Genomic DNA, 14783 nt, shown 5'->3' on the forward strand with positions numbered 1-14783 from the left:
TTCCGCCCAGGTCTGCTCCCACAGCCCCATCACCTGATTTCTTTCGCTGTAGAAGCCTCAGGTTCTTTCCCCAGGTCGCCTCCTGGGGACTGGCCCCATCCGACTGAGAAAGGGACGGATGGACTCCGCTCTCTGGGCTACCCAGGTGTGTATCCAGCTGACAGGGCGGGAGCCGACACCCTGAAAACCTGCCCCCTCTATTTCGCACACCCCCATCCTCCCACTGTGTGCAGAGACCGGCACATCCTCGGTGCCTCTGTGTGCCCGTGAGTCAGCGGCTGGGTCTCCAGCAATCTGGGGGAAGAATGAGTGGTCTCCCCGGTGGCTGGCTGCCCCCAGCCATCTCTGGCTTTGCTGCGTGCAGGGGTCCCCAGACCCCCAGAGAGGTGGCCTGAAGAGGGTGCCCTGTCAGGCTGAGGCACTCTAGGCTCTGGCTTGGGGGTGAGCGGGTGGCCCAGGAGCTGCCACCTGGGCTCCGGGTCTGTCTTTTGAGTCTGTGCTGTTCGCTGGTCAGAAAAGCTCAAACCATCTAAGTGCTGCGCTCTCTCTTCACCCGCCCGGTCCCTGCGCACTGCAGAGCGGCGCGAGGTTAAGGGAGACCAGGGGCCGCGATCGCCCGCTTCACCCCTGCCCCCAATTATCAAAATCTGCCTCTTGGGCTCAGCTCTCAACATGGGCGCCCCTGGTTCCTAAGAAACCCCATTCTCCCTCGGCCCTAGTCCTGACCCAGCAAAGAGTTGGGCAGTGCCCGCTCTGCACCTCTTTCCTCCACAGGGGTTTCCAGAGCCCCCCAGGAGGCGGTGCCTATACCACTGACCTCAGCCCAGGGCACCCATCCAAGCAGGAGAGGCGCATAAGACCTCCCTTCCCCAGGATTCCGGGGGTCCAGAACCCCCCAAGCACCAGCATTCTCCCCCTCCCATCAACTCCGGGCCACAGGCCCCTGGTGGGAAGGGAGGGACCGGGTGACCCGGAGCTGGCCGCTGTGGCCTCCCCATGCGGGCAGCATGGCCTCGGTGGCCAGTGTGGTGTCCAGAAGATGCATGGTCGGTTGGGGCTTGTCCCCTCTGTGGTGACAGAGGACGCCACGGAGCTCAGGAGAGGAGGCTGTGGGGGGGATAGGAAGGGCCAGGCCCCTACCCCAAGCCAGCGGTACCATTTGCCTGATAATCAAAGATGAACCTGCCCACCCACCTCCTGCCCCTTCTGGCCACACTTCCCAGCCACCCTGGGCCACCTTTCTGGGCCTCTGGATCTGGATGTGGGCACAAGCAGGGCCCTTCCCAGCCCCAGCTAAGAGAGGGGACCTTGGGGACCTTCCAGGTGGTAGCGCTACGGCTCTGGGCCAGGAATTTTTGACGCTCCTTCCTGAGGGAAAATTGTGGCAGGGCGGCGGGTAGGAAGGAAGCACCCCCAGTGTATGTGTCTGTGGCCAGTGCAGGCCATGGCTGGGGAGCAGCCCCCTGGGCACCGCCGTCACGGCCGCCGAGAAGCGGAGCCGGTGGTTGGCTTGGCAGGCGGAGCTTGGGGGAGGACGACGGGCTCTCCCAGCGGTGGAAAGACAGGGGCTTGGGCTCTGCAGGTTTCCTGGGTACTGTGCTGAGGCAGGGGCTAGGCCTGGAGGGGGCAGTGGCCCTCTATTCAAGGAGGCCGCCTGGGAAGGGAGCCACCAAGATGGCGCATGTTGGTCAACCAAGATGGCAGACGGTGGTCAGCCCAGCAGAGGGTGGGCTTGGGAAGAGTGAACGGGACTTGTGAGGGGAGACGAGCCCTGGTATAGCTAGATACCTTTTCTCACACGCCAGCTCTTTTCCATTCTTTCATTTTCAAATTAGAGGCAGCAAAAGGACCCTTTTCCATTGACCGAGGGAGAGAGAAAGCTGCGGGGTGGGCTATGGCCTTCAGCTTTGAAACCCACGCCCTCCTGGGACGCCTACTTTCTTGGGACGGAAGGCTGGGAGCTGTTGGCCGAGGCAGCCTGCTGTCCTTGGGGCTGAGGGCACCAGGAGTGGCCTGGAGTACAGGTAGAAGCCTGCGGGCGGCCTGGCCCCTGCTTTCGTGGGCAGCCTGGTGGGGAGGGAGCTCATGGCTCTCGGTTCTCGGTGCGGGAGGCTGTGAACGCGGCAAGTGCTGGGCGTCAGAGCAGTGTTCTGAGCAGGATCACACGTGTGTGTATACGCACACGTGAGTGTGCGCTGTGACACGCACTGTAGTGTGGACTCGAGCACACACGTGCAGAGCCCAGATCCGAGTGGAGGGACTGGCTCGTCCAGTATTTCGAGGCCTGGGTACGTTCTTACCCCAGGGCCACATGTAGAGTTGAAGGGGTGCGGGCAGCAGACCTCGAACGCAAGGCAGCCCCACCCCCCTTGACTTTGCTAAAACTGCTCTGCGGACAGACGGGGCAGAGGTGTCCCTGCAGGGGCTGTGCTCTGCCCTGCAGAGGCCTGGAGGTCCTTGCAGCCAAGGGCTAGACCTGCTGGGCGGACTCCTCAGAAGCAGCCAATCCTGAAGACAGTATTTACAGGGAGGGGTTCTGGGGGCTGGTGCCCCTTTGCCTACTGGGGCTCGTCCATGCAGAGCATCCAACAAAGTTGGAAACCGGAGTGGAGGGCCGGTGGGGTGGGTGAAAAACAGGCCAAATTCAGGTCCCAAGGCAGAGGCCAAGCCCAGTGCATTTTCCTGTCCACTGCTTCAGTTTACCTGTTCAGAAAATGGTCCAGGAAGAGCTGGGCAGGGTTGGCTCCAAAACTGGGGGTGGGGAGGTGTAACAGCAAACAAAACCCCGAGCCCTCCACTTGCTCTTTGCCAAAATCATTTCCGTTATCGTGAGATGGGGGTGAGTGGATGCTGGCTGCACAGCAGGGCTCAGAGGGGCCTCTGCCCTGCCCAGGGTTTCGCCTTGGGGGTCTGGCCCTCCCCTGGCATACGCCCCGGGTCACCAGCAGTAGCAGCGGCACATGCATCTGTCCCAAGGTCTGGGCGAGGGGAGAACAGGGCAGCCCCGTACCCCAGGCCCTCACACTTTCTTTCTTTCTTGAAAAAACACAAAACCCTTGAGATTCATGTACTGTATGACAGAGAGAAAAAAAGTACCTAATGTTCCCCCCAAAAAAGACAGTATATTTTGTACTTTGTAAAGTGTTCATTAAAATGGAAGAAAAAAATGATGTTGGCTGACGGCTGTCTGATTTTGTGCTGATCCAGGGCTATGTCTCATCTCTCTCCCTTCTCATACCGTGGGTGGGGGAACATTAGGCCAGGAGCTGGGAGGAGCCAAAGCAAGAATCCGAGAGAGGAAATAAATAGCCCTGAGAACGCGAGGGGCTGTATTAGTTACCCAGTGCTGCATAACAAGTGGCCCCAAAATGTAAGGCTTAAAATGATTATTTGTGTGTCCTGGTTTTGGTGGGTTAGGAATTTGGGAGCCGTGTGAGCAGCTTGGGCTCAGAGTCTCTCAAGAGGCTGCAGGCATCTGAAGCTCGGCTGGGGCTAGAGGGTCTATTTCCAAGGTGCTTAATCCACATGACTGGCGAGGTGGGCCTGGCTGTCGGCAGGAAGCCTGTTCCTCTCCACGTGGGTCTCTGCTGCTTGAGTGTCCTCGTCATATGGCGCCTGGCTTCCCCTAGAGCAAGGGATTCAAGGACCGAGGTAGGACCTAAAAAAAAAAAAAAAAGTTTTTCTTCTAGCTTCAGAATTCACGTTCCGTCATCTCCATCATGTTCTATCGTCATGCAGCCCAGCTCTGATTTGACCGTGGAGGAGACCACACAGGGGTGTGAAAACCAAGAGGTCAAGGTAACCTTGGGGGCCACTTTGGAAACTGGCTTCTACACTCACCACTCCTCCCCAAATCTGTGGCAGAGGTGGGCCTGGGGGACCGGGGTCCCCTGGAGCAGGATAGGACCTTGGTGGTGGCAGGGGAAGGATCAGGGGCTGGAACCCTGCTGTGAATGTCACACCCCCAGGAAAGGTTTCTTGGTGCTGGAAGCCCAGGAGCTGATGCCTCCAGACACGACACCCTGGGGGCAGGAGGGAGGGCACGTGCTTGGCGTCCCTCCCACAAGCGCTCTGGGGTTGAGCTCCTGCCCCCTTGGCAGGTGGATGCTGGAAATGCCCAGGCGAGAAAGAGGCTGAGACCAGCAGGTCCTGGACCTTGGACGCCCTTCACCCTGCCCCTCTTTGATGTTGTCCATGGAGGGCAGGTGTGAGCAGGGCAGGGTTCTGCCTACATTGGGCCCCACCATCCCCTCACCCCTGCCTCACAGGAGAAGCAGCCCTGGAGATGGAAGGGAGGGAAGATGGGAGCTAAAGCACTCACCACCCCGAGTCCAAGAAATTCTGGCTGCTGTGAGGGCTTGCCGTTCTGGGCTTTGCAGCCGTTCTGGGCTTTGCAGCCGTTCTGGGCTTTGCAGCCGTTCTGGGCTTTGCAGCCGTTCTGGGCTTTGCAGCCCTTCACATATCGCACTGGAGCCACAACATGGCGGGCACTCTTGATTGCCCAAAACAGTAGCAAAGCCCTCCTTTTCCCACCACTCACTCATGTTCACTGTCTCTAGGATGGTGCCAGACCTTGTGCCCGGGGCTGGAGACCCAGATGACGCTGCCGTGGCCCCTGCGCCTGAGTTGCTCCAGGAGGTGTAAAGATGTGAAAACAGGCTCTCCCAGGGATTGCAGTGCCAGGCTCCACCACAAGGGGATGCTGTGCCCTGGGGCCATGACCACTGTCCGGCAGTAGGAGGAACAAGAAGCCAGGACGTTAGGGTTGAGCTTGGTAAGCTTAGCAGGGGGACCCAAACAGAGGGAACAGCAAAGGCGCAGAGGGCCTAGAGGGGAGCATAGCTGGAATGGAGAAGCAAAGTGGGAGAGGGAGGAAATGGACGGGGCTGGCAGAAATGAGGCTGAAATGCAAGGTGGGTTCTCAGGCCAGCTGGGGGCCTCACAGTCTGCTACAGACCATGAGGAGCGACGGAGGACTTCATGCAGGAGACCAAACTTAGCATCTGAATGGTGAGTCTGGGTTATTGAACATGGCTGATAGGAGGAGGAAAGGGGGCAGCCAGGATTTCTCAGGAGAGATGACCCTGGCCCACTCAAGGGCCTTCGCAGTGCAGTCAGGAAGGCGGGGGGCATCACAGATGTAGAGGACTGGCTGGCATCCCACCTTCCGAACCATGCATGTGCCCCTCCCCCAGCCAGGGCATAATTCCTCATGGGAGCAGCTTTGGCTGCATCTTGGCAGGGTTCTTACCCCAGCACATTGGACTCCCCTGGAAAGTGGGGAGAGTTACCTGTGCCAGGACTCTACCCCAAAGAGTCTGATTCAACTCATCTTGGCTTCAGTATAGTTTTTAAAGCTCCCCAACCCGCTCTTAAAAAGTAATAAAAAGGGGACTTCCCTGGCAGTCCAGTGGTTAAAGACCCCATGCTTCCAATTCAGGGATGCAGGGGGTGAGGGTTCGATACCTGGTCAGGGAACTAAGATTCCACATGCTGTGTGGTGTGGCAAAAAATAATAAAAGTTTTTTAAAGAGTAATACAAGGAATGCAGGGCCACAGAAGGAAAGAGCACACTCTGTAGTCACTTTGCCTCCCCTTGGTTTTTATTCAGCTCGTGGGGAAGCAGGGGCTCACGATGGTGAACACTAGCTCTCCAAAGGGAGTGTGGAATGAGATCGTGGTGATGGTTGCACCACACAGATAATAGGCTAAAACCACTGAATTGTACACTTTTAAATGGTTTTACGGTATATGACTCACATCTCAATTTTTTTTAAAAAATGAATGTGGTAGAGAAGGCGAGAGGTGTGAATGCACAGCAGGAAGGACGGCCAAGAAAATGTGAGTCTAACATCCCTTGATGGTTAAAGAAAGTTCCTGTAAACACAGTGGAGGGCAGCATAAAGGGGTAGAAAGACCACAGAGGTCTTCACCTTGCAAAAGCTGGTCTTGGGGCATCTCGTTGGAGATGTTTTCCAGGAGCTGTCCACCTGAGCTGGACCAGCGGGAAGCTCTGGCAGCCATCAGCTGGACCGCAGCCCATCTCCCCACACTAATACGCACCGGGCACTGAGAGGGTCCTGAGTAGAGAGAGCTGAGGAGAAGTGAGCAGAGACGCCCTAACAGGCCTGTAGGCAGCAGCTCAAGTTGTATTCCGGGAAATAGATAATCAGTGTCTAGGAACTCAGTGTTACAGTGTGTTGTGGGTTCCACAATACAGGTGTCAAAGCTTAAAAATTTAAATGAAGGACCCAGCAATCCCAATCCGAGGTATCTACGCAAGAAAACTGAAAACATACTCACCCAAAAACTTGTATGGGAATGTTCCCAAAAAATCAAACGCTGGGCTAATGTCAAATGTGTACATGAATGTTTTGGCATTATCCACAACAGCCCAAAAGTGGAGCCAACGCAAATATCCATCAGCTGATGAATGAATAAACAAAATGTTTATCAGGAACAAAACAAAAACATCCCCAGATGATTCTGTTACACAGGCGAGGTTGAGAAGGCCAGGGTTAAGGGGCAGAAGCTGCCTAAAGGAATCCCAGAGTCCCCATGGAGAACACCGCCTCCTTCGGCTGCTCTGTGGGGCAGTGGCCTCATCCTGCTTTCCTCCATTCTGAGGCCAGAGTGATCAGGGGCAGTCAGCCCCAGTGTACCTGCAAGGATGATGTATCCTTATTGCCGCATCCCAAACACTGGCAGGTCCTGGCATATGGAGGGTGCTCCGGAGAATGTACCCCATCAGCCTCTGCTCTTCAACGTTCCCCCACTGGAATGAAGGTCAACTGCAGCTATGGGACAGCTTACGGTCAGTTTTTGTCTCCAAGGGTAGACTCAAATGGGGCATTTTCTGTTTTCGTTTTTCCTAATTGAAGTATAGTTGATTTACAATATTGTGTTCGTTTCAGGTGTACAGGGAAATGATTAACTTGTATATGTTTTTTCAGATTATTTTCCATTATAGGTTATTTTAAGATATTGAATATAGTTCCCTGTGTTATACAGTAAATCCTTGTTGCTTATCTATTTTATGTGTAGTAGGGTGTATCTGTTAATCCCATCCTAATTTATCCCTCCCTCCCCCGCTTTCCCCTTTGGTAACCATGAGTTTGTTCTCTATGTCTGAGTCTGTTTCTATTTTGTATATAGCTTCACTTGTATTATTTTTTAGATTCCACATGTAAGTGATATCATACGGCTTTTGTCATTCTCTGACTTATTTCCCTTAGCATAATACCCTCCAAGTCCATCCATGTTGCTGCAATATTTCATTCTTTTTTATGGCTGAGTAATATTCCATTGTGTGTGTGTGTGTGTGTGTGTGTGTGTGTGTGTGTGTGTACACACACCACATCTTCTTAAACCAATCATCTGTTGACAGACACTTGGGTCGTTTTCATGTCTGGGCTATTGTAAATAGTGCTGCTATGAACACTGGGGTACATATATCTTTTCAAATTAGCGTTTTTGTTTTTTCTGGACATTTTCCCAGGAGTGGAGTGGAATTGCTGGATCATGTGGTAGTTCTGCTTTTAGTTTTTTTTGTTTTTGTTTGGTTTTTTTGGGGGGGGGTAGGCTGCATTGCGTCTTCATTGCTGTGCACGGGCTTTCTCTAATTGCGGCAAGCTGGGGCTACTTTTCGTTGTGGTGCACAGGCTTCTCATTGTGGTGGCTTCTCTTGTTGCAGAGCATGGGCTTCTAGGCACACGAGCTTCAGTAGTTGTGGCTTGCGAGCTCTAAAGCACAGGCTCAATAGTTGTGGTGCACAGGCTCAGTTGCTCCACAGCATGTGGGATCTACCTCGACCAGGACTCAAACCCGTGTCCCCTGCAATGGCAGGCGGATTCCTAACCACTGCGCCACCAGGGAAGCCCCTACTTTTAGTTTTTTAAGGAACCTCCATACTGTTCCCCATAGCGGCTGCACCAATTTACATTCCTACCAACAGTATACGAGGATTTCCTTTCTTCCACATCCTCTCCAGCGTTAATTATTTGTAGACATTTTGATGCTGGCCATTTTGACCGGGGTGAGATGATACCTTATTGTGGTTTTGATTTGCATTTCTTTAATAATTGGCGATGTTAAGCAGCTGTTCATTGCCTGATGGCCATCTGTATGTCTTCTTTGTAGAAACATCTATCTAGGTCTTCTGCTCATTTTTTGATTGGGTGGTGGTTGTTTTTTTATTATTATTGAGTTGTATGAGCTGTCTGTATATTTTAGCTATTAACCCCGTCAGTCCCATCTTTGCAAATATCTTCTCCCATTCCGTAGGCTGTCTTTTTGTTTCGCGGATGGTTTCCTTTGCTGTGCAAAAGCTTTTAAGTCTGATGAGGTCTCGTTTGTCAAACAGGGCATTTTCTGATGGGCATGGCTTCATGTCCTCTACTCTCTGGTCTCCTGGCACTTGTGCTGCCACCAGGCTTCCAGAGCGATGGCAAGACTAAGCTACTCTACCCTCCAGCCCCGTGGGCCAGCCCCGCCCCCACCAGCTACATCTCACCTGTTTGCCTCCTTGGCAAGAGAGTGGACTCCTGGTTTGAGGAGGTGACCACGGTATCTGGATTTATCCTTGTACATGTGACTGCTGAGCACGCACCTCAGTGTGGCCCCAAATCTGAGAAAAGACATCTTAGAAGGACTCCAAACATTGTCTCAGCTCAAGCTTAATCTATCTGGCTGTTGCTCCAGGTTAAATAGCAAGGTTCGTGTGGAAGAAAGGCCGGGATTTCTTGATCAATGCAATCTGAGTCTCTGGGGGTGGCTGGTAATGCATCCTGGGAGACAGAAAGGCAGGTATGGGGCTTTTGGGGGAGGGGATAAGTTCTTGGGGGTCAGTCCTGGGCTGGGCGGGCGCTGGGACGATGGCTGTCTCACAGGGCCGGGCCTGTGCTGGGTGCTGCCCCCAAGGTCTGTCTGTACGTCACACCACACGAGGCAGCTCATCAGTTCTGATAAAAAAAGAATAGCCCACGAGACAGTTTGAGTCACTCTTGTTGCCGGTCGGGAGGTGCTGGGACCGGCGTCACACAGGAGAACAGTGTCGATCTTCACGGACGCAGCCCAAGCTTTCGCCCTGGGCCTGGCTGGCCAGGCGCGTGGCCAGGCCGTCACCTGCTGGGCCAAGTCAGCACCGTTTCGATGTTCTCAGCATCCGACTGTCGCACAGAACACAGCAAGTGCATGAGTGTTTGGGCACTTATTATGGGCGACCATCTATTCAGGGGACAAGCGTGGTCATGACAGGATTCTGAGTGTGTCAGGACTGACCTGACGAGAGTGGTGAGCCGCGTCTTCTATTAGCTGATTTAAGGTTTTGCGCACAGTGAGAGCCGTCCCTCCCCCAGAACCGTTATGAAGTGGCAGCCTGCACGTCTGCCGGGGGCTCAGGGGAGGGAAGGCGGAGACCCAAGTGCCTTGGAAGGGGCTGTCCACTCACCCAAACGGCGGTGGAGTCCCTACGCCTTCTCAGGGCTCTGCACTGGCCCCAACATCTGTGAATGGACGGAGTCTGAGTGTGAGAAGAGAGATCACGTCGGAGGTGGCCCATGGTCGCTTCACCCAGGGTGTCATCCATGCACTCGATAACGTGAGAGGAGCCCGGAGCCTGAAACACTGAGCCTTCACAGGAACAAGATGAGAAATCACAGCAGCTGAGCCAATGGTGTAGCAGGCCTCTGTTAAATGCTGGGAGAGGCTGGAACAACAGGACCAGAGCTGAGAAAGGGACACGAGCACAGAGGACAGCCATGGGAAGGGCCTGGCAGATGCGCGTCACCACAAAGGGCACAGACCCCACTGGGAGACACTGGATTTTGGGGGGTTTTTTAGATTTTTTTTTTTTTATGTGGACCATTTTTAAAGTCTTCATTGACTTTGTTACAATGCTGCATGTTTTATGTTTTGGTTTTTTGGCGATGAGGCATGTGGGATCTTAGCTCCCCGACCAGGGATCTAACCCGCACCCCCTGCATTGGAAGGCGAAGTCTCAACCACTGGACCGCCAGGAAAGTCCCGACACTGGGTTTTAAGACAAATCCAAAGACATCCCTTAATATACCCTGGGTGCTGTGTCCAAGGTGGAAGTAGTTACTGGACCTGAGTCATGGTTGCCACTTGAGGGGACGAGGGGAGGCTAAAAACCATTCCCACCTTCGACAGAGACCCTCCATCACCACCATCCCCCACGGTCCCTGAACATCACTAGGGGACCCGGCCTGCCCTTCGGGGACATCACCCTCCTCAGATCAGCATGTGCTTCAGGCGTGTATCTCCCTGAGGATGGATTACTGCCGTTCACCACTGGGGTGACGTGGTCCTCGGCCCAACTAGAAGCTCCAGGAAGGAAAATGACAGATGGTTTTCAATTTCTGTTTCAAGTTTATGGAAAAACTTTGCTGTAATAAACATAAGAACTGGTCCCCCTACAGAGAAGTGGAGGTGGTAGGAGCCCCGGTGAGGGGCCCCAGGGCCGCTGCCCCAGACACCGCCTGGCCGGTTCGAGCTGCCTCAGGTCGCAGCGAGGATGTCGGGTCAGTGACGGCTCCGCTTTAAACCACCGCCCCCGGCACCACCTGTCCCTCTCCGGCTTTTCCTCCACAGCCCACGCAACCACCTAATGCACTTTGCATTTTGCTTGTCTGTTTTGCCTCCTCGAATGTAAGTGTCATGAGACCTGCTTACAGGGATTCTGTTTGCCACCACGTGACCCAGTGGGATCAACAGTACCTGACAAGTATGGGGTACAACAGTAAGTGTTTGTTGAGTGAATGAATAAAAGATGGGGGATGTAGGCAAACCGTGAGTGAGAGCCTGCTTTGTGACATGATTGCCCAGTTGGTTTTATACTTCATCATTTTCTCCCAACTGCACTGCGGGAGCAGACTCTGGTCAGAAAACAGTTTTCAAGTGGGGCTGTCTTCTAGAGTATTTTTCACTGGTTTCTAGTTGCCTCTTTACCAAAAGCCTTGTTTTTGAAAGCTAATCTCTAAATGATCAGGTTAAAATAAAAAGGCCTCTCCAGTTCTTAAAAACGAAAAAGCAGAAAATAGACTTTATTCCAAGAGAGATTTTTAAAAGAAGTTTTTAAAGAAAAAGACAAGTTACACTACTAATGCAAATGTTTGTCACTGTTTCTGAATTTTCCTTCTCCAAGACTAGTACTCCAGCCAAGCTTTTGCAGGATGTGTTCAGAGCCCTTGGCCCACAAGAATTTGGCCTCGCTCTTCCTCCCGTGGGGGCTTCTCAAGTCTTCTAAGCCAGGCAGTAAGAATGGTTACAAGGCTGCTGAGAGCCATGGGCCCACAGGGTCCTGGGCTGGCGCCCACTGGCATTTCCAGGGAGACCTCCAGTGCAAGGGGTTTCGGCTGGTGTCGCAGCAGCAAGCAGAGACGGCTGAGCGGGCTAAGCTTTCCAAAGACCAGACATGACACCAGAAGCCGTCGTGTGTTCCCCAGAAGGAGCCAAGATGAGCAGATCATCCTCGCCCTGCCGGGGCCACACACCCCTGGGGCTCGGCCGATAACGGCGGCATCTGTGCTGAGTGCAGCACGTCTCACCCTCGGCAGGAGGGGGGACCCCGTCCCGGAACCTCCGGTCACACCGCTCCGGGCTGCCGGGGAGCGCGGCACACCACACGGAGGGCCCCGACCCTCTCGGGCCCCAACCAGAGCCCCAGCGGCTGCCTCTGCTGTGCAGTCCAAGCGGTCCTGAGGCCGAGGCCTGGCTCGAGCGGGCCGGGGAGGACGTTCAGATGAAGGACCTGGCCAGGGTCACCATGTGGTCCACACCGCACGCCACATCCACAGGCTCCCCAGGCATCGTCACCTGAACAAACAAGAACCAGCACACCGTGAGGAGAGATGGCCTGGCGGTGGCCGATCAAGGGCCTGACCCTGGCTCTGCTCTGGGTAGGTGACCTAACTGCTCTGAGCCTCGGCTCCCTCACCTGGAAATGGGGTGCTTACACCCACCTGGCAGGTATGCTGGGAAGGGTAGATGCACCCACCGTGGGAAGGGCCGTCCTGACTCCCCACCCAGACCCGGGCAGCACCCCCCGAGAGGCCGCTCTGGACACGCGCACGGACCCTGCCTGCAGCGTCCTGGGACGTGCACACCCCACAGAGGCCGTTCCCCGTGAGTGTGACTCCCCAGAGGCCAAACCTGCGCTCAAGCCAGCTGTTCAGAGACCCTTCCCAGGGGTCACCAGACAGCTCGCTGGAGCAGCTCCAGAAACCCTCCTGCCCTGCCCTGCCCTGCCCTCAGGGTCCACTGTGGGAAGGAAGCCTCCCAGCCCAGGGCCTTCACCCGCTCTACACGTCAGCTCCAGACCCAGGCAGGCTGCTCCCAGGTCCTGCGCACCCCGGAGGAGGGGTATTTACTTCGTCTCAGAAGGTGCCAGAGGCCTGGCTGGCAGCCCTGCCGACACTGTCACCCACACTGACATCACTTCATCACAGGCAGGCCCAACCCTCCAGGTGAAGTGCAGGCAGCCTCGTGCGTGTGGAGGCTCCAGCCTGCTGGCCTTGACGGGGACTCACTGCCCCACAGCTGGGCCGTGGAGATGGACCCCCTCCCTCCAAACTCCATGGTGCCCACAACACAGGCGGGATCTCCAGGTGCACACAGCCACCCAGTTCTCCAGGAGAGGGGCACTTTGCTTTCTCCTCTTGTTGTATTATTATTATTACTTTGAATAGGTGATAGCCACGTGGCTACGATACAAAATGACATTCAGTAGAAAAGAAGAAAAGGTATTAAATACCCTTGGACACCACCCTGTCATCACGTGCCCTGCTCCCCACCTTCCCTCTGAGCTGGTCTCTTGTCTTTGCAGAGCTTCTAGGCGCAGAAGCCGCTGCGAGCGCAGTGTCTTCTTCGGGGGCAATTTCTGAGACAGAGCACCTGCACCACCTCCCCCTCAGCCCTGCCAGGACGCCGATGCTGCTCTTCTGACCGGATCCGAATCCTGCCGTCCCTCCCCCGTAACAGCTGCAGAGGGATCTGTAACAGCCTGCGGAGTTTACTGAGCTTCAGAGGGAAAGGCCTCGTCCAGATGGCCTGCCCTAAAAGCCCAGAGGCAGCAACATCAACCGTTCAGAGACAAGTCCATTAGGGTCTCCCGGCCACAAGGCAAACGGATGCTAGCAACCAAGTCGTGCTACTCACCCGTCCCTAAACAAACGCCTTCAGCAAAACCTGTTACAGAAATCACTGAACAAACATGCGGCGGTGCCCTCAGCTCATCGCAAAGGCCCAGAGCTGCAGAAAGCGTTCCAGGCTGGCCACAGAAGCAGAAGAAAACATGCTGCCTGGGGTGACCAGGCCAGGTGAGCTCCTAGCAACCTCCCCGGGCCACGAGAGCACCTTTATTGACCTTCCCCAGGAAAGGGCCACTCTCCGCGCTGACCTGCGGCCGAGCTGTCACACTGGGGCACCTCTGTCCTTGTTCCCCAAGGGCTGTGACCGTCAGAACCCAAAGCAGAGGGAGCCACCTCACCTTGGCTGACTCGCCGGGACGATGGTCATGGCTGACGCTGGCCCCAGGAGCCTCTCTGGGGAGCAGCAGGTGGCTCCCGGGGCCCCAGCTCCCCCCGGCCAACTGCCTCTCACTGTCTGCCTCTGAACTGAGTCCAAGGGAAGGCTGCCCTCAGGCACGTTTTATTTGTGGCCTCATCAGGGTTAAAAGGAGTTTCTATTCTAAACCAATTTATACTCAAATTGTTGCAAAGGCAAACAGTTCCAGAAAACGAACCATATTTGGCCTGAGTGACTCTGAAAAGTTTGAGCAGAATCAGTGTAGGAACAGCTCTCTGCACCAGGACAAGTTCCCAAGACACACACCCACCAGGTGAAGGGCAGAGGAAGGCAGAGAGGAGCGCTGGACCAGCTGTGATCCGGCCACCAGACTTGCCGTGTCCCTACTCGGCTGTACCCGGGATGCCCTGACCCGCGCCCAGAAGCCAGGCCACACCCGGGAGGGGAGCCGGCTCAGCCTGCGAGGAGGCCCAGCCCCTGCGGCGTGCCCTCCCCTGGGGCGTCAGAACTGCCGGCGCCTGTGGCTCCTGAAGCAGCCAGGTAAGAAAGAGGCCCAGGAAGCAGAGGGTTCCCAGCTTGTGCTCCAACCCAAGCCCCACCAGAGAGGCGCACGGCGAGGGGGAAGCGTAGTCTGCGCTCAGAGCACCGAGGTCACGTCGCAGCCCACCCACTGCGCGGCTGAGAGACTGGGCCAGCGGCTTCGAATCCTGAGGTCAGTGTGCACGGGGCAGGCTGGGGGGCAGCCCAACCTTCACAGGCTGTTCTGAGGATTAGAGAGACGGTGCAAAGCACCGGCCCCCGGGACAGCTCCGGGCCCTGAGAATGGCGGTCATGTGCGATGGAAAGTTAGGGCCTGGGTGGGGGTGGGGGTGGCACCGCTCGAAAGCTCTCCCCAGTGTCCTGTTCCCAGGCCCGCAGGGCTGCCATCGGGCAGAGGGTCCCCACCTCCACCTCGCCCTCCCTCCACCGCGGGGACTCCAGGGGAACCCAGCTCAGGCCCTCAAAGAGGAGGGGGACCGTGGTGACGGAGGGGGACCATGGTGACGTCTTAAAGTCAGAAATTCTCAGTCTGATTCTTGGCTCCACTTTTTTTAAAATATGTATCTATTTATTTATTTATTTTTGGCTGTGTTGGGTCTTTGTTGCTGCACACGGGCTTTCTCTAGTCGTGGCGAGCGGGGCCTACTCTTCCTTGCAGTGCGCAGGCTTCTCATTGTGGTGGCTTCTCTTGTGGAGCA

At 55.4% G+C, this 14783-nt stretch overlaps 1 protein-coding gene and 1 long non-coding RNA gene across 4 annotated transcripts in view; one reads left to right on the forward strand and one right to left on the reverse strand.

Moving 5' to 3' along the window:
* Window positions 1-368: 368 nt before the first annotated feature.
* On the forward strand, window positions 369-8760 carry LOC132505068 (uncharacterized). Its single transcript, XR_009535228.1, has 5 exons — window positions 369-3651; window positions 3739-3798; window positions 4560-4774; window positions 6709-6814; window positions 8363-8760. It is a non-coding gene; the product is annotated as an uncharacterized LOC132505068 (long non-coding RNA).
* Window positions 8761-11032: 2272 nt separating this feature from the next.
* The window catches only part of RCC1L (RCC1 like), a 33205-nt gene continuing 29454 nt past the window's right edge, over window positions 11033-14783 (reverse strand). For 2 of the 3 annotated variants that reach the window (XM_060122941.1, XM_060122943.1), the window contains one exon: window positions 11033-11835. In XM_060122941.1, the coding sequence (XP_059978924.1) occupies window positions 11606-11835 (230 nt within the window). In that variant the 3' untranslated portion in view covers window positions 11033-11605. The remainder of the gene's footprint in view (window positions 11836-14783) is intronic. The other variant, XM_060122942.1, reaches the window with a different exon arrangement.

This window comes from Lagenorhynchus albirostris, chromosome 15, assembly GCF_949774975.1.
Source record: "Lagenorhynchus albirostris chromosome 15, mLagAlb1.1, whole genome shotgun sequence".
Taxonomy (NCBI): domain Eukaryota; kingdom Metazoa; phylum Chordata; class Mammalia; order Artiodactyla; family Delphinidae; genus Lagenorhynchus; species Lagenorhynchus albirostris.